Genomic DNA, 23,778 nt, shown 5'->3' on the forward strand with positions numbered 1-23,778 from the left:
AAATTAAAAAATAAAATAAAATAAAGTTTATGGAGAATAGAATTAAAAGACAAGCTGGAGTCAGCTCTGTGGCGTAGTAGGCTAAGCATCTGCCTGCAGCATGGCATCCTTGTTAGCTCCGGTTCGAATCCCGGCTGCTCTTCTTCCAATCCAGCCCCCTGCTTATGGCCTGGGAAAGCAATGGAAGATGGCCCAAGTGCTTGGGCTCCTGCACCCATGTGGGAGACCTGGATGTAGCTCCTGGCTTCTCATCGGCTCAGCTCTGGCCACTGCAGCCATTTGGGAGTGAACCAGCAGATGGAGGACCTCTCTCTCCCTCTCTGTGTCTACCTCTCTCTATAACCCTCTTTCAAATAAATAAATTTTAAAAAACAACAATTAAAAAAAAGGCAAGTCTTAACTACATAAGAAATTCACTTTTAATATTATAGACATAGACAGGAAAAGACATTAACCAAAAGAGAGCTGAACAGCTATATTAACATCAGAGAGAGCTGTATTTCATAAAGGGGCCAGTTCCCCGTAAGACACAACAACCCTGCATGTGTGTGCACTTAACAGAGCACCACAAATACATGAATCCGCAGCCCCAGTCTGCAGTACCAGCACCCCTAGGGGCGCTAGTTTGAGTCCCGGCTGCTCCACTTCCAATCCAGCTCCTGGCGTATGTGCCTGGGAAAGCAGTGGAGATGGCCCAAGTACTTGGGCCCCGAACACCTACATGGGAAACCCAGACGAAGCTCCAGACTCCTGGCTTCGGTGTGGCCCAGCTCCAGCTGTGGCAGCCATTTGGGGAGTGAACAGCAGATGGAAGCTCTGTCTCTCTTTGTCTAACTGTACCTTTTAGATAAATAAATAAATCTTTTAAAATAAAACATGAAACCGGCGCCACGGCTCACTAGGCTAATCCTCCGCCTAGCGGCGCCGGCACACCAGGTTCTAGTCCCGGTCGGGGCGCCGGATTCTGTCCCAGTTGCCCCTCTTCCAGGCCAGCTCTCTGCTGTGGCCTGGGAAGGCAGTGGAGGATGGCCCAAGTGCTTGGGCCCTGCACCCCATGGGAGACCAGGAGAAGCACCCGGCTCCTGCCTTCGGACCAGCGCGGTGCACCGGCCGCGGCGGCCATTGGAGGGTGAACCAACAGCAAAGGAAGACCTTTCTCTCTGTCTGTCTGCCTGTCAAAAAAAAAAAAAAAAAAAAAAAAACACAAAAACAAACAAAAACAAACAAACAAAAAAAACATGAAACAATTTGATAGAGATGACGAAGAAGTAAGATAAATCCACAATGGTCACTGAAGACTTCACCCTCTTCCCAGTGAACTGACAGAACAAGTGGACAGACAGGGAGAACACAGACGACTGAACACCACCATGAGCCTATGTAACCTGACAGGCACACAGCACTCTCCAACAGCAGGATCCACAGGTTTCCCAAGTACATGTGGACATATGCTAAGACAAACCACATTCGAGGCCACAAAACCGATCGACACAACATGAAGGAAGAGCACACACACAGTTAGGATCTGTGTCCCACGTGCTCCTAGCAACACTCAGGATTTTTGTTCCAGGATTATTCATCTCTTCCAGGGAAAATACTACAAACAATAGGGTGTTCACCCTCGGCAGCACGATCTTTGTGCATCTGTATTCTCAGTTATCTATGCTTCAGTACGGAGCAGCACACATGGAGATTCTTACCAAGTACAACATGTCAAGATGACCACTTGAAAGACGCAATTATCCACATAAAAGAGAAGAAAGGCTACAGCCCATCTTACAGCGTCAGCAGGTTACTCACATTCTTCTAGGTGTGACGCTGGGAAAGAAGTTTCTACACGAGGCCGGCACTGTGTGCTGCTAACAGGCAAGGCCCCGGCTCGTGGTACCAGCATCCCATGTCAGAGTGCTGGCTCAAGTCCTGGCTGCCCTGCTTCCAATTCAGCTCCCAGTGACCACACCTGGGCCCCTGCCACCTGTGTGGGAGTCCAGGGTGGAGTTCCTGGCATCAGGGTAGGCTAGCCCAGCCCTGGCTGCTGCAGCCACTTGGGGAGTAAACCAGAGGATGGAAGATTTCTCTGTCCCTTTCTGGCACTCTGCTTTTCAAATAAATAAATCTTTTTTAAAAATTAAAAAAAGTCACAAAGAATCGTTTAATTTACCTTGTTTTCTTTTTAGTTGAAGACAGCAGTTTGATGGACTGAAGGAGAAGGAATGACAGCCGAGATTCAAATATACCGAGCAGTTTGATCACCTCTTCTCGATTGAGACTGGGGGAAGAGTCAGCGGCCGGAGCAGTCTCGCCACTCTTGGGCTGAAGACAACAAACAGTTACCTGGCTGAGAGCACCTGACAACTGCAGCGGCGCAGTGAAGTGATAAGCCAGACTTCCATCAACCAGTGAACTTTATAGACAGCACACACACAGCGTACATCGACTCACACACACAGTGAAAGTCTCACACCTAACAGCCACTTACGTTTCTTAAAAAACCTTAATCCTGAAGGAAAATCTCCTGACTTCCCAACAGCAGGCGCTAACAGAGCACCCTGGGAAAGGGCACCACACGGAGTGTGACTGAGCAGGCCTAGGGAAGCCGCAGGTGGGCGGACCATGGGGCCTCGGGAAGCCGAGCAGCAGCCGACAGCAGCGTGAAGGCTGAAATGCCCAGAAAGCCGGAAGTCCTTCCAAGGAGCTGCTTAAGCCCACTCACCTCGCACCTGCTCCCAGAAAGTTTAGTGAGAACTATGAAAGGCCATGGGAAAAAGCGCAGTTCCCCACAAAGAGGTTTTGTAACTTTCTAACCAACGCCTTACTAGGAATGGTTTGAGACCTGTTAAGGCCCATTCTTAAAACGCTTCTAGAATAGAGATACACCTGCAAATTAAAGAGTTTAACAGCTCTACCATGCAAGCGTAACAAGTCACTGTTCATGTTGTGTATATGCAGAGTGTGTATGCATATGCACAGACACAAGGTATACCCACACCTACACACAGGCATCACGCCCAACACACACGGTCACCACGCAGCCTGACACACGTAGAGCAGACGACGACTTCCCCGCTCACCTGCTCGGGGTCCTCCACCAGCTCCTTACGGAGCAGCTGGAATGCATGCTCTGTCCTCACCATGATGTCAAGAGCCCCGGACAGGGTCTTCAGCTTTCCAACGTTGCTATTCTGACCTAACGAATTGGAACACAAAATGATCATTCCTCTAAATAAACAACGTTAATACAGGAATGCAGGACGTTCGTGAGAATCCTAACAAATCTTCAAATCCAACTTGCTGGAAATTTTCCTGAGAAAATACGAAGTCCAGACCAGGCAGTAGAGTTATTTCCCTGCCTCTCTACTTGGCTTTTTCAGAGCAAGAACACAACCTTTTTGAAGGGAATCAGAATCTCAAGCATTGGGTTAGAGGGGCCAGAGAGCAGCCCGCATCTGGAGCCGCCCACTGCTCACGGGCCATGTGATGTTAACCAAGTCACTCCAGCACCCGGCACCCGCCTCCAGGCCTGTAAAGTAAGTACATTACCTTTCCGTAACAGGCAGGAAGTAAGACCAGGCGAACAAGATTTCATCTTGTTCTAGGACCCCCTGAATCCTGCGAACACTACAAAGCACCCTTGCTCCTGTTCTGGGGCTTTCATTCAGGAGTCTCGTGTGCGGCAGAGGAGCAATCGTGTCCAGACAAGGTCTGGCCTTCGTGGCTCACGGTGATCTCGAAACCCTTGACGTCTCACCAGATAACAGCCTTCACCTGGGGAGCCAGGGCCACCGAGAAGTCTTCATGAGATTTTCTTACGGGGATGTGGGCCCGTGCTAACAGCTGGACCTCCAGAGGAGCTAGGAACTGTTGTATGGGCAGTTGCCATGTCTCCATGACCGAGTCCCCCAACAATGTTGGACACTAAGGCGTGGGTGGGCCTCCCTGGCTGGCATCCCTGGTCGGGGCAGTCATGCAACTTTGCTGGAGGAGGTGGCGCTGTCCGTGACGCCACTGGAAGGGGACACCTGGGACTGTCGCCCTCGGAACTCTCCTGGACTCTGCCCCACAGGCCTCTTCTCTTGGTCAGTTTGAATCCCTGTTCTTTCACTGTAAGAACAGCCTGAGTGACAGTCCTCCTCACGAACCGCCAACTTCAGGGTGACCTGGGGGACCCCGACTTTGGCCTCCACTGTTACCTTTACAGCACAAACCCTTTAAAACAACCCATTATCTTTAATACCAACGGCTGAGTGAGATTTCAGCGCAGTTCTGCATCGAGAAGACAGTGCTGATTATGCATGGAACTGCTGTTGGGGCAGCTGGCAGGCATTGGGAAGATAAACTTGAGCCACACATGCAAACTAGAGAAAAAACTGGGTAAAACGTACAGTAAACCAGAGCGTTTGTTAAGCTGGCTTACAAGACCCACAGATCTGACTAACAAACCCCCAAAATAGTCACATTCTTCGTCTGAGGCGCTAACAGTATTAACATTTGTGTCCCCAGCATCTATTTTTTTTTCCTAAAAATGATGACTTCTCATTCTAAGAAGCACAAATACAGCAGGAAATTCAAAAGATACAGTGAAAAAAAGACCACCCCACCCCCACAGCCAGAAGGAGCTTCTTATCCCGCTGATTATCCCACACACCTAGGCAGGCACTGTGTACCAGTGAAAAACAAAGTAATTCTAGTAAGTACTTCCAGAAACTGTTCAGAATAGCTAACACTCCCCAAGTCTAGAAAGTTCAAATGAGCACACAGTGAACCCCTCCTGGCCTCCCAGGTTCCCTGATCAGAGGCAACAATTCCATCAGTTTGGGGTACAGTCTTCCAGGGCTGCTGTGCCTCTACACAAACTAAGGCCTGTATTTACAGAGTTACACGTATTTTACTTTTTAGAAGAAAAAAACTAAAATGCAATCCAACGAATCACTGTACTTCAAATCATTTCTTGTCTGTTTACCACACACAGGAGATTCTTCTCCAAAGTGAGGAGTAGAGAACTTAACAGGGAAGCATGAAGTGGCTGGCACGTCTGCCCGGCCCCGGCCCGAGCAGCAACAGCCCGAGCCTTCTCCCTTTCCCCTTCCCGCCCCCGTCTATCCTGACTGCTGCCAGACTGCCGAGCACCTGCTCTGCTTAAAGGAGTCAGTGGGCACCTCCCCTCCTTGCTGCTGACTCCCACCCCCAAGTTTCCTAGGCTCGTTTGAATCTTTAATTGCCTACACTGGCCTGTCAAAATTGCTTTCACACGACTCGAAGGAGTCATGGTTGTATTTCAGCATTTCTACTGATTAAATTTAATCTAATGCATTTCTCTGAGCTTTAAAAAGCACTCTTAAAAAGTGTAGACACTTCTCCCGGTCCATACCCAAAGACACTAGCTATTGGCCCACTGCAAACAACTCTACTTACATCCAAGAGACAGCCTCCGGTCTGCCTCGCTCTAAGACAGCCCACACACCTGAGGGTCGAAGGGCAACACTTACCAGCCATCTGGAACTCTGCAAATGCCACTCTTTCCAGCTGGACTCGGAGCAGTTCGCACGGGGCATCTTTGAGAAGCTGGAAAAGCTTCACAGCTTTGCTGTAGTGGAGATCCGCCAGCACCCGGTGCTGCTTCCTCAGGTGCTCGTCGCCAACCTGGAACCAGAAACACGGTGAGAGCAAACCCCAATGCCTGGGCCCACAAAAACACTGATCTAGTTGTCCGACTGGATCCCGAGGTGAGCTGTGGTCTTTTCTTCCCCGCAAGTGTTGCTGCTTCAAGTCCTGGCTCCATTCTCACTTCACTTGGCTATGATGTGAGGCAGAGTCCAGCTCCATTCTTCTGCACGTTGTGTCAGCTGTCCCAGCGACCTGCTGCAGACCAGCCCTGCCCCGTGACCTGCACTGGCACCCTAACGCTTGCTTCTGCAGGAGGACGTTGGGCCATCTGAGCAAACTGGAGTTCTGGCTGGGGGCCTCTGGTAGCAGGGGAGAGAAATTCTCCAGATTAGGCTGGACTTCAAAGGACAACACCCTCTCAGCGTAAGGGCAACCCAGGCACCGTAAGATACTTTGTTCTGGCACCAAGCCGAGACAGGGAGACCAACAAAACAAACATAAAAATCCCCACTGAGAAACTGGGTATAAGACTCCTTAGCAGGAGCAAAGCCATCTCTGTAAATGGAGGCACCTTCTGCCTGGGCCCCAAATTCTTCCCATGAAACACGCTTGAGCAGCAGGATTCATGCAGCTGATGGTAGATTATTCCTTACAGCACTAAACTGGAATAATCAGCATCTTGGTAATCACAGAATGACTGAGTAACTATGATATATTCATGTAATGAACACCACCGAGCCGAGAAAATGAACACCTACACGCAAACATGGATGAACCCAAAACCATGCGACACGAAGGCAACAAGCCACACACAGCACACACGAGAGATCTGAGCCACAAAGCGTGAGGTGAAGACAGACACGTTCAAGTGGTAAAACACACAGAAAGTCTGAACACAGCAGAAAACCCAGGATGGCAGTTAATCCAGGTTGGCTATCCAGGGACACAGAGGCAGGGGAACACGGGGCTCTCCACAGCACCAGGCCTACCCTCAACTTCCAGGAGAGGAATGTGGGGTTCCCTCTTGTTACTCCTTAAGCTGCATTTTGTGCCACATATATTTTCTTCTCTTTCATTAAAGATTTATCTATTTACTTGAAAGGCAGAATTAACAAAGAAGCAGAGGCAGAGAAAGAAAGTCTTCCATCTGCTGGTTCACTCCCCGAATGGCCACAATGGCCAGAGCTGAGCCAATCCTGAGCCTGGTGCCTGGAGCTTCATCTGGGTTTCCCAGGAAGGTACAGAGGGCTAAAGACTTGGGCCATCTTCTACTGCTTTCCCAAGCCATAGCAGAGAGCTGGAGTGGAAGTGGAATAGCTGGGACTCGAACCTGTGCCATATGGGATGCTGGCACTGCAGGTGGCGGCTTTATCCATTATGCCACAGCGTCGGCCCCCACGTATGTTTTCTATCTACTTTTATGTGCACATTCTATTTCACAGTAAGATGGAGACCAGTCCTATAAACCCATTATCTTAAAAAAAAAAAAAAAGTCTAAATAACACACCCAAGCACAATATCTAATTTTGCAAACTAAGAATCAACCAATCACCACAGAGAAAAATACACAGAGGTGAGAAGAAAAACACACCCTACAGCAGCTAACTGGCCTCCGTGGTCTTGAAATCCGTGAGAACGTGAGCAAACCCCCGCGACACTGGCCGCAGCCAGGGTGACAGTACCTGATTCCTCAGACAACTGTGGTACATGGAAGCCAGCCTGTGGTGGATGGTCGCAGCTCGATACTGACAGAGAGGCTGCCGGGCGGACGGCAGGTCAGCGTCGCAGTACTTCAGGGACTTCATCATGGCCTCACTCACTTCTTTCTCGATCTGATGGGAAAAATAGGAACAAGCTGGTAATACAAGAATTGTTAAAATGTGTACACACTGCTTCTCAAGGAGAAGCCGGTAACAGATGCTGAGTATTTGCTAAAGTGCTAAAGGCATAACTAAGGCTGCAGACTTATTTTAATCCAGCAAAGACGTTACCTGCTCCTGAGCTTTTCTGGACAAGGGAGCGTAATCCTGCTGCAGAGTTGCCATGGTGAAGTAAGTAGTAGACAATTCCCAGTGCACGGAGTCCCAAACAGCGGGGTGTATGTCTCGTGTTCCCAAAGACCTCAGAGCTTTCAAATAATAATCAACAGCCTGCAACAGAGGGCAAAGTATGCATTTTTGACTCAGTCTAAATGTACCACATTAGAACACAACATACTTCAAGTCTATCCAGATGCTAATTTAATTGTGGAGAACACAGAGGGGACAGCGTCATGAACTGCGCGTCCCCATCTGCAGCCCGGGGTGAGCCGTCCTGCAGCACTGCCTTCCGCCTCGCGCCGATGCGTGCAGGTACAGCTCACTGTTCTTCCCTCTAAATCAAAGTTGTGCATATGACTAATGAGAAAGAAAGTAATTCTCAAATTACATCCTGAACAAGAAATCTGCCCAATTTTACTATAAAAACAAGTCCCCTGGTTCTGTCATCCCCATCCTAAAATACACAGCCACTGTATCTAAACAAAACCACACTTAATGCCATCACCTGGCAATAATTTCTACATTTCGGGTATGCAATTATTCATTCTTTTTTTCTGCATATATATAAACTTGAAAAGCAAAAAACAGTCACTTTTAACACTAATTCATTTAAATATACACAGCTTCAAAATATTTCATTACATGACCATTTCTTTCCTTGTGCCCTCCCAAGAGTGGATGTCATCTTTTGCCAAAAAAATTTATCAATCTGATAAAGGAAAGTCAAATTTTAAAGTCATGTAAATTTAAATTTTGAAAGTTTTATTATGTACATAGATTCTTTAAAAAGATTTTTATTTATTTGACAGGTAGAGTTATAATGAGAAAGAGAGAGAGAGACGGAGAGAAAGGGCTTCCTTCTGTTGGTTCATTCCCCAAATAGCCGCTACGGCCAGCATGCTGCACCGATCTGAAGCCAGGAGCCTGGTGCTTCTCCTGGTCTCCCATGCGGGTGCAGTGCCCAAGCACTTGGGCCATCCTCCACTGCTCTCCCGGGTCACAGCAGAGAGCTGGCCTGGAAGAGGAGCAACCGGGACTAGAACCCAGCACCAATAAGGGATGCCGGCGGAGGATTAACCCAGTGCGCCACCATGCCTGCCCCTGTATATACACATTAACCATTTACCTTTATAATGAATTTCCTGTTGTAGGTTATTTGCCCTTTTCCCTACCGGATTTATTTTCAAGAACTTTTTAATTCTTTATATATAAAGGTAAATTCACCTCCAGTGTGTCATGGATAACTGTCACCCCGAGATGTGGTCTGCTCTCAGGATTACTTTCTGTTGTGTATTTTCTCACCGTTCAGTTTACCCATCTTTTACCCACGCTGCTCTCCTGCCCCGTCACATAACCGAGTCCCTGCACTTTCTGTGGGGACTTTTACTGTGGTGCTTTCTCCACGCCAGCCTTTAATCCACCTGACACTGACTCTGGCTGCATCGACACAAGTCACTGGAAGCTCTGCTTCCTAACAATTCATTACGCCGTCTGCAACACCACCTTCTCACTGTTCTCAGGCGTCTCTAAGTGTGTTAATGATCTGTCTGCCCCTATGCCTTCAGCACAGCGGAACTATTTTTAGTTTCACAGTACGTAGTGGAGGAGTGGCCGGCCGAGCAGACACGTCACCTTATTGTAATACAAGCCTTCTTCGGGTGAGAATTCACGCTTGAACTCGTCGCCTGCACCACAGTGAGCCTGGGCACAGATTCGCATGAGTCTCCCCGTGTTGCACAGCAGGAGGGCAGCGTTGGTAGCATCACCGATCGACTCAAAGTTGTGAATCCCCTTTTCAAAACAAGAAAAGCTTTTTTTCCACAACTGTTGCTCTGCAGCGGACACAGATTTGCTCACTTGCAAGGAAAGAAAGAAAACAAGTGCATGAGCAGTCATCAGTGCAAACCCCACCACTGCCTCCAGACGACGGCAGGGACAGGCGTCCTGGGGGAGGCAGCCATACCACCCATCCTGACCACCGCGGAGGCGGGTGTGTCCCCTGCAGTCCTACACTGAGCTCTAATCCCAGCACCTCAGAACATGACTGTTTTTAGGATACAGCCCTTCAAGAGGCAATTAAGTTATTCTTGACTAATTTATTTGTATGAAAGGCAGAGTGACACAGAGAGATCTTCCACACCCCAGGTTCACTTCATAAATGACCACAACTGCCTAGGCTGGGCCAGGTTTGAAGCCAGGGGTCAGGAGCTCCATCTGGGTCTCCCACATGGGAGGCTTAGTGGACCATCACCCACTGCTTTCCCAGGCACACTAGCAGGGAGCAGGCCTGGAAATGGAACAGCTGTGATTCAAACCCGGGCTCACATGGGATGCCAGTATCAGAAACAATGGCTTAATCCAACTGCACACATCGGCCCCAGTAATTAGGTTTAAGTGAAATCCTAAGAGTGCAGCTCTAGTCTGGCATCACTGATGTCCTAAGGAGACAAGGGGCGTGCACAGAGGAAGACCACGAGAAGACAAGGAGGGAGGCCTCAGAAGAACCCAGCCCTGCCAGCACACTGGTCATGGACTTCCAGCCTGCAGGACTGTGAGACAACACATCTCTCCGGTTTAAGGGACCCCGTCTGTAGCACTTGTTAATGCAGCCCCAGCAGACTCCAGAAGCGCCCTCCTCAGTACTAACTGCTACTAAAACAGGCAGACAAAACCAGGAGCAATGCACCGTTGGCTGGAGTTTTAAGAGGTTACGATCGCGTTTTATCTGGTTCTTGTAGGTTCCTAACTGCCACTTCCCACACCCTCTTGGTGACTTCCTCTTTTGGAAGACACTTAAAGGCACAAGCTCTCACTAGCAATAAGCTCTGGGGGTGTCGCCTGCAGCCCGAGGCCAAGCACAACTCACAATCAACAGGCTACATGTCCAGCCTTTCCGTCTTCTCTGGTCTCACAACTCCAACTCTCGCCCTTGTGAGAACGGCTCTCCATCTGCTCTAAGCACACTGCCAATCAACTATCGACTCACACAACGTCCCATGCGTATCTCAAGCCACCTGATACGTCACCCCTGCCTGCCTGACCCACACAAGGTTTCCTGCTGCCTCCCCAGCCTGATCAATGCATCTTTTTCCCAGAAGTCTCCCAGGAACCCTCCAACCTCAGTGAGCACCTCCTCCACCACTCTCCTACTGACGGCGCTTGGACTTCTCTACAGCACTTCTCAGAGAGCTGTGCTCCTTTCTGGCTTCCCAAGTACAAGGGGGACTATGTCGCAGCCAATCTCACCCCTACACGGAGCCTGGCACAGGCTGGCTGTCCATCTGCCTCTGACTGACCAGAGGAAGCACGGAAGTGGGAATGGAAACACTCAAATGATGGGTCACAAAGGGAAGACAATGGATTTTTTCCTAATTTTACTTCTTGAGAATTTAACACTGATTCTCTAACACAAAAAAAGGCAAGTGTTACAGTTCTTTGCTTGACCTGTACGAAATCAACATGACTTTCTAATTTTCTGAAACATGCAATAAAAGGAAGAATCCAGAAACATACTCACCTACTCTCTCACTCTGTAATGCAGCAGCCTGGTTCATATAAAATACACCTATTTCATTTCTGATGTTGCCCATTCTCTTCAACACTTGTACATAGTGCTCTGGATTTTGGTTTTTTAAGTCACTAAATTGCAAGATTTCATTAGCAGCCTCATAACATTTACAGCTAACTGAAAGCTGACTTTCCAAGTCTGTAGACAAATCGGTAGCCCACGCAAATCCTTCAAAGAGAAAAAGCAAATATCAACACGAGCCTAGTGAATCCCTCTTCCTCAGCATGTCACGTGAAACTGGTCATCTAAAGCTCAACTTTGAAAACAACAATCCCTACTTACAAGACTGCATTTTCTTGGGCATTAATGTTTGATTAAAGGAAATATTTTCCTTTCTATAAATATGAAAATAATTTCCATCACCCAGATTTTTCCAGGCACGCTTGTTTACTGTACAGATTTAAAAAGCTGTCCACTGATATAAAGTAAAGCCACTCCCATCTGCCACACTGAGGGAGGGAGGGAGGGAGGGAGGGAGGGAGGGAGGGAGGGAGGGAGGAAGGGAGAGAGGGAGAGAGAGAGAGAGAGAGAGAGAGAGAGAGAGAGAGAGAGAGAGAGACTGACAGACAGCAATCTCCAAACCTCTGGCTCGCTCCCCAGATCACCTCAACTGAACCAGGCCAGTGCCAGGAGCAAGGGACTCAATATGGGTCTCCCAATTGGGAGACTCAATATGGGACCCAATTACTTGAACCATCACCTGCTGTCACCCACGGAGTGTAACGACAGGAAGCTAGAATCCAGAGTAGAGCTGAAACTTGGACCCAGGCATTGTGATGTGGGACAAACGCATCCCAACGGCAGCTTAACTGACAGGTCAGATGTCTGGGCCAAGTAAACTTTCTTTGAAATTAATGGAGACAGTTTCGGAAATAAAACGTCAATGTTCAGTTTAAGTCCCTGAGGAAGCTGCTAGATAAGACCTCAAAGTCTTAAAAATGCCATCTAGTGGGGACTGAGGAAGTTACGTACAGGACCCCACATCTGAGGGGAGGAAACGTGGCACTCCTGTTGATAACATTCAAATATATGGGGAAAAATCCTCCTCCTCCTCCATCAAGTATTTTAATTGAAATGACTATAAGAAAGGTAAAAACTAAGCATTTCCCACTCTGTCTATTAAAATAAAATGATCGTTTAAGATAGAGAAAGAAAAGCAGGCAAAACATACGCAATATCACATTTCCCCTCCTTGCCTGTACTCCTCCAGCTACGAACTATCCAAGACCTTCTGGAGGGGACATCCAGTGTCTCAACATTCTCAGAGAACACACAGGTCCCTGATACACAGAAACATCTCCTTTACTCCCTGATGGCAGTGTCCTGCCTACGTACCTGTGTGAGACGACGAGGGAGGACACTGCTGGTCTGGGTAGAACTGCCCTCGTTCCCATTCTAAATCTGAATGCTCCAGACATACAGTCTTTAAGGGCGCTATGAACCAATTAAAAATGGTGACTGCCTCATCCCAGCCCCCTTAAACATTCAGCACTCATTCAGTCCACTTTCACCAACTGCTGTTCTTTCTCCAGAGAAAAACATCCATGGCCTGGTGAACTGACTAAATCGTTATCTAGAAAAACCTCAGGAACGGAGAGTCAAGGTCAACACGACTGTCTTCAGATTTGACAGTCAGTTCTAAGATCAAGCTCATTTTTAAAATTAAGAGAAAGAGACAAAGCAGAACAATGTCAAACTAAGAAAGCTCCTGCCTTCTCTGGGCATGAACACACGCGTGAGCTGGGTGGCAGCAGCCCACGCGCGTCTCTGGCCCACCTTGGCAGCTGGACTCTCTGTGAAGGCTGTGCAGAATCTCCTGGTCTTCCTTCGTCTGGTAATGGAACTCCTCCAGGTGGGCTGCGCGGTTACTGGCGTTCTGGGCCAGCATTAGCTGGATGTCCCCACAGAGCGTCAGGTATTGGGAGAGAAACAGCAGCACTTCAGAGAGCACGTTGGTGCAGAGGCAGCAGTAAGTGTCTGTGGAAAGCGCAGGTCAGGCAAGCACAGCACGCGGCACGCCACACGCGGCACGCTGCACGCTCAGTCCAGCTCAACGCTCCAGCCACCGCGGCCAGTCCGAGTTTATCTGTCTGGAACACACTGGCTTCACGTATTTCACAATGAAGAAATGTTAAATCACCCCGAGCAGAAAACACAAGGATCAGAAGTCTTTTTAAAACTGAATTTTGTGAGATTTAGGTAGGAGAGAATCTCCCTGCGATTCTGAGGCCACCTTCTCCCCTCCCAGTGCCCACGGCACCTCCCCGGGGGCGGCGCTTACCGTGGCTCTGCAAAGCCAGTTTGATGTAGCGGAGCGCTCTTCCATACTTCTGAAGGCTCATGGCCGCATCAGACAACACGTAATAGGCCTTTGACGACTTGAGAATCAGCTGAAGCTTCATTTTATGTTGCCAAGAACCAGGGATCATTCCAGACTGACTGGAATAGTTACCCTTCTGCAGGGAGCCCACTATGACAGGGGAGAGAAAAGGCAGCATATTTTATTTAAATGTCTCTCAACAGCAACTGCTCGTCCACAGGAACACTGCACACGTAGGCTCTACTGCTAAATACTGCCCTTCACCGCTCAGACACGACGGAGGAACAGTGGTGCTTAGACTTGCTTGGGAGTTCCAAGGCTTCACGTTTCCCTGTGGTCATCAACCCTGTCCCTCTCTTGTGGGTCCCTGACGTGGCCAAGTGCATGACTGTCACCTGCTTCCTCACTCCAGTCTAGCCGTCAACCTGTCCCTACAGTACAGCTTTATTCGGGGTCAAAGTCTGTCTTCACCACGTAAGTCTAAGCTTCCTAGAATACTCCCTACGCCTCACTGTGCAGTCTTCCCTATACTTCAGGCGTGCCACCCACAGCTCACATCACCACTGCTGCTCTCTCCCATCTCCCCACGGGGCTTCCTGTCCGCTGCAGCAGAACACTCTATTTAAAAATCAACCCATCGCTACCTTTCTCATTCACCAGACGGGCACCTCTGCGTCAAGGACCAAGCCAGGCAGAGACATGGAAGTTACGTGGCTTCTCTCCTTTGTAATGTAAACACCACAAAATACAGTGAGCATGACTACAGAGAACAAACCGCCGTGGAACACGCTACTCCACAAAGAACAGCTACTCATCTCTCCCTAGCTCTAAGATTTCTCACGCTGTCACCAGCTGGACAGCTGAGAACCCCAGGGCAAGGACAGGTTCCTAGTCTCTCCTCGGGTTTAACGTGTGCACGTATTTCTTCCCTGCTGCTCCAAGTGTTATCTGTGAGAGGCTTTGTGAGCGACCTACAGAGGACTCAGGTGAAGGTCTTGCTCAACTGTGGTTGTGTGCAGGGTACACCCACTGAACACAGGCGCCCGCAGGACACAGTGCCCAGGGAATCACTAACTCTGGGAGAGAGGCAAGCCTGGAGATTCTGAACTTGAGAAGGATTTAACTTAGCAGAGGAAAGAGAGAGGAAAAAAAAAGAAAAAAGGCATTTCAGCAAAAACAGCAAAAGTCCCAGGAGAGTATACAACAAATGCCACATAAATGCTGGCAAGAGAAACCTATTCCCACCCTCCCCACCCCAACTCTTATGTTCATGAAAAGTTGAAAGGTGCAGAAAGCAACTGATACTTCAAACACAGGCGTCCAGAAAAGTGTTTTAAACAATTCAAACTGACCGGGGGGGGGGGGGGGGACAGAATAAGCTGGAAAAAATACAACTTAGATTAAAATAAAGAAGAAACTTAACACTTGGGACTCCACAGAGCACAAATTCTTCAGGGAGCGCTGAGGGACAGTGGTCAACAGTGACACTTCCAGCTCGCTAGACTATGGGACAGCAGCCAGTGCCTCGACAGGACTGACCACGGACACGCAGCTAAGCACTCCTGAGTGTGTGTGTGTGTGTGTGTGTGTGTGTGTATTTTTTGGGGGGGACAGGCAGAGTTAGTGAGAGAGACAGACAGAGAGAAAGGTCTTCCTTCTGTTATTCACCCCCCAAATGGCCGCTACCGCTGGTGCTGCGCCAATTTGAAGCCAGGAGCCAGGTGCTTCCTCCTGGTCTCCCATGGGGTGCAGAGCCCAAGCACTTGGGCCATCCTCCACTGCCCTCCCGGGCCACAGCAGAGAGCTGGCCTGGAAGAGGAGCAACCGGGACAGAACTGGCACCCCGACCAGGACTAGAGCCCTGGGGTACCGGCGCTGCAGGCGGAGGATTAGCCTAGTGAGCCGCGGCGCCGGCCAGCACTCCCGAGTATTAACTCTTCCGTCCTTCTATCTGCCCATCACAGCAGGCTCTATGACCATCTCCAGTTTGAGAGAACAAAGCCACGATTTGAAGCGAGGCAGTCGGCTGCTTTGTCTGTGCCTGTAACACTCCACTGCTTTAACCAAAGCAGCGATTTCTTAGGAGAAGTTTGCCTCCTGACTGCTGACGGCAGTGACCCCTCCCGGAGGGTACTGGGAAGATACAGGTTCCTCATGTTCTTGTTAGAAATACGGACGAAAGATCAAAATTATCCTGCCTTTTTTGCTACTGAACGAAAGGATACATCCCCCCTACTGCCCATTCAATGATGTCCTTCCCTCAACTCCTTTCAATGGGTGCCTTAATTGGCAAAAGTCTGCTGTTGATAAAGCATTAGTGTTATTATTCTATCGAAGGCCTTATTTGCACATCCATTCAACTTACTTTTGTCCAAAAACAAGGCCATCTGCTTCTCTAGCCCCTCAGGACCCCCCCTTGAGGATTCGTCTTCATATTTTAACGGGATTGGGGTGCTGGGGTCAGCTGCCGGAAGGTCACTTTCTTTTTTGATGCTGCTATCTACAGATTTTAAACCCTTTAAAAAAAGGAAAAACATTTACTATACACTTAACTGAAGGTCAACTGAAAACTAAATATAAGGCAGTATCTGGACTACTGAATACATTTAGGAGAATTTCTATTTTGGAAACAGACTTTTAAAAAGCACATCTGATTTGAAAGATCTGGGACGAATTGATTTGATTTCTACTTTACGTTACCACAGGGAAACTGCCATTTACGTGTCAGGAGCAAACTGTACTGGACAGGGAAGACCAAGCGCTCACCTCCAGAACGTAGCTGAGGACGAGCCGGCAGCGCTCTTCTGTGTCATGGCAAACCGGGAACGCACAACTGGGCTTCAGAAACAAACAGAGTGGTTAGAGTTCTCCCAGAACAACAGGTCCCACAGCGCGCACGTCCTGGGGAGGACTAACACTCTCAGCCCAGCAATGCAGAGATGTGCTTCTGCACCGAGCTCAGTGACGGGTCTGACGCGAAGGTTAAGGGACAGTTTGTTACACAGCAAACAGCTGCCAACACCATCCACGGAAATCTCACCCAACGAAGACATCACCTGGCGTATGCTGCTTTAAGTACTAATTCTAAAACCAATTCTATTATGACAAAAACCACAAATAGTAGTAATGTTTTAAACAAATGTACTATCAAATCTAACAGGTCAGTGTAACTCCCCTAATTAGTCCCAGTACTTGGCAACACACAATTAACAGTATCATCAATTTAGCAGTAAGTTAACACATATCACTCATGATCTCACTGTTTAATTTATTTGCCTAATTAAGGAGCAAAACCAGTTAATAACCCCCACCCTCCAAGCGGCATTACTGCAAGGCCTCTGCTAAGCACTCCGTTCTGCCGAGTCCTGGGAGGCCCGAGTCACTGCTTTCCTTTCACAGAGCGGGGACTCACACGGATGGCTGAGTGTCTAGGACCCAGCAACTAGTGGGGGGGGGCGGGGACGTCGGGACCTCTACTGCCGCCGGTGCACCGCGTTCTCCACAATGGATGAGGAATGCTGACCAAAGACCTGTTTCTGTGAGTACAGCAATTGCTCTGGACACCAGCACCAAGGGCTGCTTTTGTGAGGAGTGCGCTGACCAACACACCACCCATCTCAATCACCAAAAAGCCCCCACGCCCCTCACAATGCAGCTTCCCAAATACATGTAACTTTTGCCACCAATGCTTCTAACCAGAGAAACATTTTTTTTACTCTGCTGTGAGGTTTAAGCTTAGAGTGTCCATTTAGATGAGCCGTTAAGAACTTCTTCCTATAGTCATTTAATCAAGTATTTCCTGAGCACCTATTACATGCTCTAGGACGTGGGAGGTGGAGTGACCGGACCTGCAGGAAACTTAGATTCCACTGACAAGAGACACTGGCAAAAATAGGAATTTCAAGTATAGGTAGGCATCTTAAGGAGACAAAAAGCAAAGCATGCTGGGGCTAGGGTTGTGGCATAGTAGGCTAATCTTTTTCCTCTGACTCTGGTTTCTAGGATAATCTTTATCTTCATTTTGGGTACAGTTACAATTAAAATCAATTTGGGGGGCGGTGATATGGCCTAGCAGGCTAGGCCTTTGCCTGCAGCACCAGCATCCCACGTGAGCGCTGGTTTATATCCTGGCTGCTCCTCCGCTGATCCAGGTCTCTGCTATGGCCTGGAAAAGCAGTAGAGGATGGCCCAAGTGCTTGGGGCCCCAGCACCTGCATGGGAGACCAGAAAGAAACTCCTGGTTTCAGATTGGCTCAGCTTTTGCCATTACAGACATTTGGGGAGTAAACCAGCAAACAGAAGACTTTTTTTTCTCTCTCTCCCTCTCTCTGTCTGTAACTCTACTTCTCAAATAAATAAAATCTTAAAAAATAATAAAAAATAAAGCCACACACACAAAAAAACCCAAACCATCTTTGGGCAGTCGTCAGGAAGTCTCCTGGAGGAGGTGGCACACCAGTCAAGACTCAAGGTGTAGAAAAAGTTGCCCTGCTAGCGCTGGGGCATAGTGAGTAAAGCCACCACCTGAAGCTGCCACCATATGGGTGCTGGTTCGAGTCCCGGTTGCTCCACTTCCAACCTAGCTTCCAGCTAATGGCCTGGGAAAGCAGCAGAAGATGGCTCAAGTGCTTGGGCCCCTGCAATCATGCGGGAGACCAGGATGAAGCTCTTGGCATCAACCTGGCTCAACTATGGCCATTGTGACCATCAAGGGAGTGAACCAGCAGATGGACGGTATCTCTCTCTGTAATTCTTTCAAATAAATAAATCTTTAAGAAGAGAGAGAGAGAGAGAGAGAGAGAGAGAGAGAGAGAGAGAGGTAGATATGACCTGTAACCATGACTGTATTTCAGTGCCGGAAACAGAAGTCTCTAATGACAGACCTGGACCTGACCCCTGGAGACAGACAGCCATGGAAGAACAGTCATCGCTGACAGTCAGGGTCTATCTGGTCCTGAGGAGGGCAGAGACAGGTCCATTGTGGCCACACGGCCATGGTCACATAAAAAGTCCTGCTTTTCCTAATATAGGGAGAATGCCTCAGGTCCTTCCACACACACAAAGGGCTCCTTCCTTCTCCACTTTGATTCTACGTTCACCAAGCAACTCATATACAATTTCCCAGCAACACAGAACTCTAGAGAAGTGCTCTGGTGGGGAGACCTATCTGTGAGTGCACACTGAAAAGGAAAGTCTCTGCACAGAAAGTCACAGGCCACACTGGTCCACCACAGGCTGGCACATGTGAGTCAGCTACCCTGGGACAATTCTGAGCACGAAAAACTAACGATCATTAGACCCTGGGCCACGAAGGATTTACTACTGGAGTAATGTCATTTTGAGGCCAATATATCCAATTAGCAATTGTGTGACAAAACTTTAACACAAAATCTAACATGCTTACTCTGATCTGATGGATGGATTTGTATTTTTCTGGTACCGACAATTCTCCCACAGACTTAATGATGGCTACTGCCTTGTTATCATGCGATGGGTCAGAGCTGCTGTAGGATCCATTTTCATCACTGTCTGGCATCTCCTCCTCCTCCTCACTGTAACTTTCATCAGAATTCTCATTTAATGGAGATTCTGAGCTGTCTTCCTTCTTAGGTTCATCCAACTGAAAAAGTTCTGAAAGCATGTAATTGGCTGAAGCAATTATCTTATAAAAAAAAAAAGAGAGAAACACGCGTAAGTGATTACATCAAACCCGTCTCATCATTAAAAGACAAATTAATTCTATTAACACACAAATAAATTTTAGAAGAAGGTCTGCAAATAGGCTGTTTCTACCATAAAGAGTAACACACACAGAAACACTCCCAATTCAAGTTACAAATACCCTGGGTGAGCTCTTAAAAACCTCAGGGGTTGATGTTTCTTATTTTCTGAAATTATTCCACTCTGAGCCATCACTCTTTTTTTTTTTTTTTTTTTTTTGACAGGCAGAGTGGACAGTGAGAGAGAGAGAGACAGAGAGAAAGGTCTTCCTTTTGCCGTTGGTTCACCCTCCAATGGCCGCCGCGGCCGGCGCGCTGCGGCCGGCGCACCGCGCTGATCCGATGGCAGGAGCCAGGAACCAGGTGCTTTTCCTGGTCTCCCATGGGGTGCAGGGCCCAAGCACCTGGGCCATCCTCCACTGCACTCCCTGGCCACAGCAGAGGGCTGGCCTGGAAGAGGGGCAACCGGGACAGAATCCGGTGCCCCGACCGGGACTAGAACCCGGTGTGCCGGCGCCGCTAGGCGGAGGATTAGCCTAGTGAGCTGCGGCGCCGGCCTGAGCCATCACTCTTAAAAAAGGTAGCAAGAGTATTTCATTGGAGGCAGGCAAAGCTTTTAGGTATAGAGTGTTCTAACTAAAATAATAGCAAATACCATCCCTCAAGTGAGAAATCACCATTTCTCTTTACAGACAGTGAATCAATACAAGTTTATCTGTAACAGGCAATCACTATTTATTACATAGCATATGGTTCTAGGGGGAAGCTCTACTAGATTACAGAAGAAAAGTCCGTTTTGACACCTGTTAAAACGAGCATGTATGCATGTATTAGCATTCACCCCCTCTCCTGACTCTGTCTACCTTTCACACAAACCACACGAGTTCCATTAAATATCACCCCCTCAATAGGCAATCAGAAATTTAAGTCAGAAACTGTTCAGCCATTTTTCTGGGGAAAACTTTTTTTTCCTTTGAGTTCAATCTCTAGGATAATCTTTACCTTCAAATTGTTTATAGTTACAGTTAAAATCAATCTGGGGGGCCAGCACTATGCCCTAGTAGGCTAGGACTTCGCCTGCAGCACCAGCATCCCATGTGAGCGCCGGTTTGTGTCCTGGCTGCTCCTCTTCCAATCCAGCTCTCTGCTTACGGGCAGGGAAAGCAGCGGAAGATGGCCCAAGTGCTTGGACCCCTGCACCCACATGGGAAACACGGAAGAAGCTCCCTCTCTGTGTCCGTAACTCTACCTCTCAAATAAATAAATAAAATCCTTAAAAATTTTTTTTTTAAAAAATAAAGTCAACTTGGATCTTTTAAGAAAAACCACAGGGGCTGGTGACATGCTGTAGCGGGTAAAGCTGCCGCCTGCAGTACTGGCATCCCACATGGGTGCTGGCCAGAGTCCCAGCTACTCCATTTCCCATCCAGCTCTCTGCTGTGGCCTGGGAAAGCAGTAGAAGATGGCCCAAGTCCTTGAGACCCTGCACCCACGTGGGAGACTCAGAAGAAGCTACAGGCTCCTGGCTTCAGATCAGCCCAGCTCCAGCCATTGTGGCCATTTGAGGAGTGACCCAGCATATGAAGACACCTCTCCCTCCCTCTCTCTCTGCTTCGCTGTAACTCCGCCTTTCAAATAAATAAATAAATCTTTTTAAAAAATTATATATCCTACATACCTTTTTTGATTTTAAAAAGATACAATTAGCCTTATACCAAAAAATACCATTATCAAATTGAGACAACTGAGGACAGGCATGGTATAAAAGTATGGGGAGCATGACTGAAAGAAAAAAAGATCTACCTACCTACCTACCTACAAATCCGAGAGGCAGAGAGAGCTCCCATCTGCTGCTTCACTATCCAAATGCCAGCAATGGCCAAGGCTGAGCTAGAACTCAGTCCAGGCCTCCTGTGTGAGGGTCAGGGACCCAGGTACTGAGCCGTCAGCTGCTACCTCTCAGGGGCTGCACTGGCAGGAGGCTGGCATCAGGAGCCAGAGCCAGGAATCGAACTCAGGCACTACAACTGCTATGGGATGCAGCTGTCTTAACTGCTGGGCCAAACAGCTGCCCCAAGAGAACATTCAGTAAGATGCATTTACATACAAAAGTAGGGCTATGAGCCTTATTTACATTTAAAAATATTCAGTTACAAGGTCCATTCATGTAAATGGGTCTTTAAGTTTTCCACCTTCTTTATTTTAATTTTTAATTAGTTTTCTGCCTTCCAATAGCAATAAAACAAAGAAAAAAGAGCATCATATAAATCATCATATAAATCACAGAGCAGTATTCACACACACACCACCTTCGCACGCCTTGCGGACACACAGAGGACATTCAGTGTTTCAAGCACTCAGGAGCCACAGGCGGTTGGTGCCTTCCACCCCAGACAGCAGTCGAGAAAATGCAGCAGGAGGCTTCACTGTCTAAGCAATAACTCCCAGCACAGTGCCAGCATTCTCTGGAACACACACACAGTCTTACTTGAGGATGCCTGCTTTTGTCCAGCAACCTCACACAGTTGAGCAGCAATGTTCTAATGGTCCCGTAGTGCTTCTTATTCTGATTCTTCTTCATCATCATGTTACAAGCAACCCTGAAAGAAGTTTTTGTATCAGCGTCACTCCCTATTTGTCTCTCTCTGCAAGATTAAAATCTACACAGTTCTTGTTTCTTTCTTCCCAACAGAATGAGGGCTACAAGAAACAACTAAACCTTGTACTTTGTCCCCCCACCCCCCACAGAAGTCTTCACTATGCTTCAGTAACAAAGCTGGGTAGTATCTGGTGTGTGTGTGTGTATCCCCTCCCTGCGGCCAGGAAAACGCACAACAGATTTAAAAGACTGGCATGGCTAATGAGGCTGTGCGCTGTATGATTTTACACAAAGCTGGTTCCTCCTCGTGTTCCGCAAGGCACTCACTTGTATAAGAGAATGGCCACCGGCATTGTGAACGGGTTTTGATACTTGTCTTCAGTCTCTTCACACAGAGTAGTGAGATCATAGAGCTTCACTACATCACTGCCGCTCGCTGCAAAGGAAAACAAAGCTCACTCTATAGCAGGCATTCACGTCGACGGCTGCCCGCCGAGAGTCGGCTTACCTTTGAAGAGCCAGTAAGTGTGTCCTTCCTTGGTACAGTTAGATTTCAGAAATGATAAAATATTCTGCGCGATGTCTTTTATGACTTTTGTAGAAAAATTAGAATTTTCCAAATTGGGAATCTCTTCTGTCTTTATCATTTCATACTTCTGTAACGTAAGTGGAAGGCAGTTTAAGCGGTGACCCGAGGAAGCAATATCTGGCTTATTAAAAAGCAACCAAATAAATGTTGCAGGCCCAGCTCCGCTGTAGTCATTTGGGAAGTGAACCACAGGATGGAAAATCTGTCTCTCTCTGTAACTCTACGTTTCAAATAAATAAATAAATATTAAAAAAAAAAAAAACCAAACCAACACAACAAATTTTGCCTCCCAGATACAAAGCCTTTCTTCTACCAACGGAACCAAGTCCAGCTCCTCAGCTGCTCGCCATTATTTGGTCCTGACATTTCCCTCCTTTTTTTTTTTTTTTTTTTTCAATTAGGTCTTATTTATTTATCTTACATTTATCATGCCATGAATTCATAAGGAATGGGTTCCAGCAACTCAGGCTCCTTTCCATTGGTTCTGACAAAGTGGGCTTCTCTGGGTGGAGCAGGCTGACGCTTTAGTTGAACCCAGGTACCCTTCTCTTTGGCTTCCTTCTTCTTCTGATCATTTTCCTTCACACGTTTCAAGAAGCTATCTCTGCTCTTAGAGTGCTTAATGTGTTCAATACGCACATTTATTCTCTTGGCAAGAATCTTGCCTTTCACTTGTTTGTTTACAACAATGCCAACAGCATGCTGGGTAACATTGTAGACTCTTCCAGTTTTTCCATGGTAACATTTATGGGGCATTCCTTTTTGAACAGTACCCATTCCCTTGATGTCCACAATGTCACCTTTCTTGTAAATGCGCATGTATGTGGCCAAAGGAACAACTCCATGTTTTCTGAAAGGCCTGGAGAACATGTACCGGGTACCTCGCCTCTTTCCCTTTGTGTTCGTCATCTTGGCGAATTACTGGAAGATGGCGGCTCCGGCCGAAAGGGTCCCACTCTTCTTTGACATGAATCCTGTGTTCCCTAACTGGACTTACCAATCCCTTCTTTGCCTACACTGGTCTGTTAAATCCCAGCTCCTATTTTCCTAGATGCTCACTACCAGTCAAGACCCAGTTAAGACGCCCCTGCTCCCACACTGTCTTGACTCTGCCCTCCAGATTATCCACACTTCCGTGGGAACTGAACTTTCCGTTCTCACCTCCTGTCTGCTCTGCTTCCTCAGCACAGCACCACTTCTCACTATACTGTCTGGGATAAGCTGCCTCCCAAATGTAATGTGCTCGGCCGGCACCGCGGCTCACTAGGCTAATCCTCCGCCTTGCGGCGCCGGCACACCGGGTTCTAGTCCCGGTTGGGGCACCGGATTCTGTCCTGTC

The 23,778-nt window shown here is 48.0% G+C and overlaps 2 protein-coding genes across 9 annotated transcripts in view; both read right to left on the reverse strand.

The window, feature by feature from the left end:
* EDRF1 (erythroid differentiation regulatory factor 1) overlaps positions 1 to 23,778 on the reverse strand; it is a 37,818-nt gene that overhangs the window by 3,988 nt on the left and 10,052 nt on the right. For 4 of the 8 annotated variants that reach the window (XM_051833494.2, XM_051833491.2, XM_051833490.2 and 1 more), the window contains 16 exons: positions 22,359 to 22,506; positions 22,178 to 22,286; positions 21,740 to 21,851; positions 18,936 to 19,193; positions 16,298 to 16,369; positions 15,897 to 16,047; positions 13,493 to 13,681; positions 12,988 to 13,188; positions 12,547 to 12,645; positions 11,161 to 11,379; positions 9,276 to 9,499; positions 7,596 to 7,754; positions 7,287 to 7,436; positions 5,487 to 5,640; positions 3,072 to 3,187; positions 2,162 to 2,313 (listed from right to left, as the gene is read on the reverse strand). In XM_051833494.2, coding sequence (XP_051689454.2) covers positions 2,162 to 2,313; positions 3,072 to 3,187; positions 5,487 to 5,640; positions 7,287 to 7,436; positions 7,596 to 7,754; positions 9,276 to 9,499; positions 11,161 to 11,379; positions 12,547 to 12,645; positions 12,988 to 13,188; positions 13,493 to 13,681; positions 15,897 to 16,047; positions 16,298 to 16,369; positions 18,936 to 19,193; positions 21,740 to 21,851; positions 22,178 to 22,286; positions 22,359 to 22,506 — 2,513 coding nt within the window. The remainder of the gene's footprint in view (positions 1 to 2,161; positions 2,314 to 3,071; positions 3,188 to 5,486; positions 5,641 to 7,286; positions 7,437 to 7,595; positions 7,755 to 9,275; positions 9,500 to 11,160; positions 11,380 to 12,546; positions 12,646 to 12,987; positions 13,189 to 13,492; positions 13,682 to 15,896; positions 16,048 to 16,297; positions 16,370 to 18,935; positions 19,194 to 21,739; positions 21,852 to 22,177; positions 22,287 to 22,358; positions 22,507 to 23,778) is intronic. The other 4 variants (XM_051833496.2, XM_051833495.2, XM_051833493.2 and 1 more) reach the window with 1 other exon arrangement.
* On the reverse strand, positions 22,862 to 23,404 carry LOC108175794 (large ribosomal subunit protein eL21). Its single transcript, XM_017338444.3, has one exon. It carries the CDS (start codon positions 23,346 to 23,348, stop codon positions 22,866 to 22,868), a length of 483 nt encoding a protein of 160 aa, XP_017193933.1. The 5' UTR covers positions 23,349 to 23,404; the 3' UTR covers positions 22,862 to 22,865.

Source organism: Oryctolagus cuniculus, chromosome 15 (assembly GCF_964237555.1).
Source record: "Oryctolagus cuniculus chromosome 15, mOryCun1.1, whole genome shotgun sequence".
NCBI classification, from domain to species: domain Eukaryota; kingdom Metazoa; phylum Chordata; class Mammalia; order Lagomorpha; family Leporidae; genus Oryctolagus; species Oryctolagus cuniculus.

Excerpts from the sequence above, each read along its gene's own strand:
- LOC108175794 (XM_017338444.3), bottom strand. The coding sequence starts at position 23,348 with ATGACGAACACAAAGGGAAAGAGGCGAGGTACCCGGTACATGTTCTCC.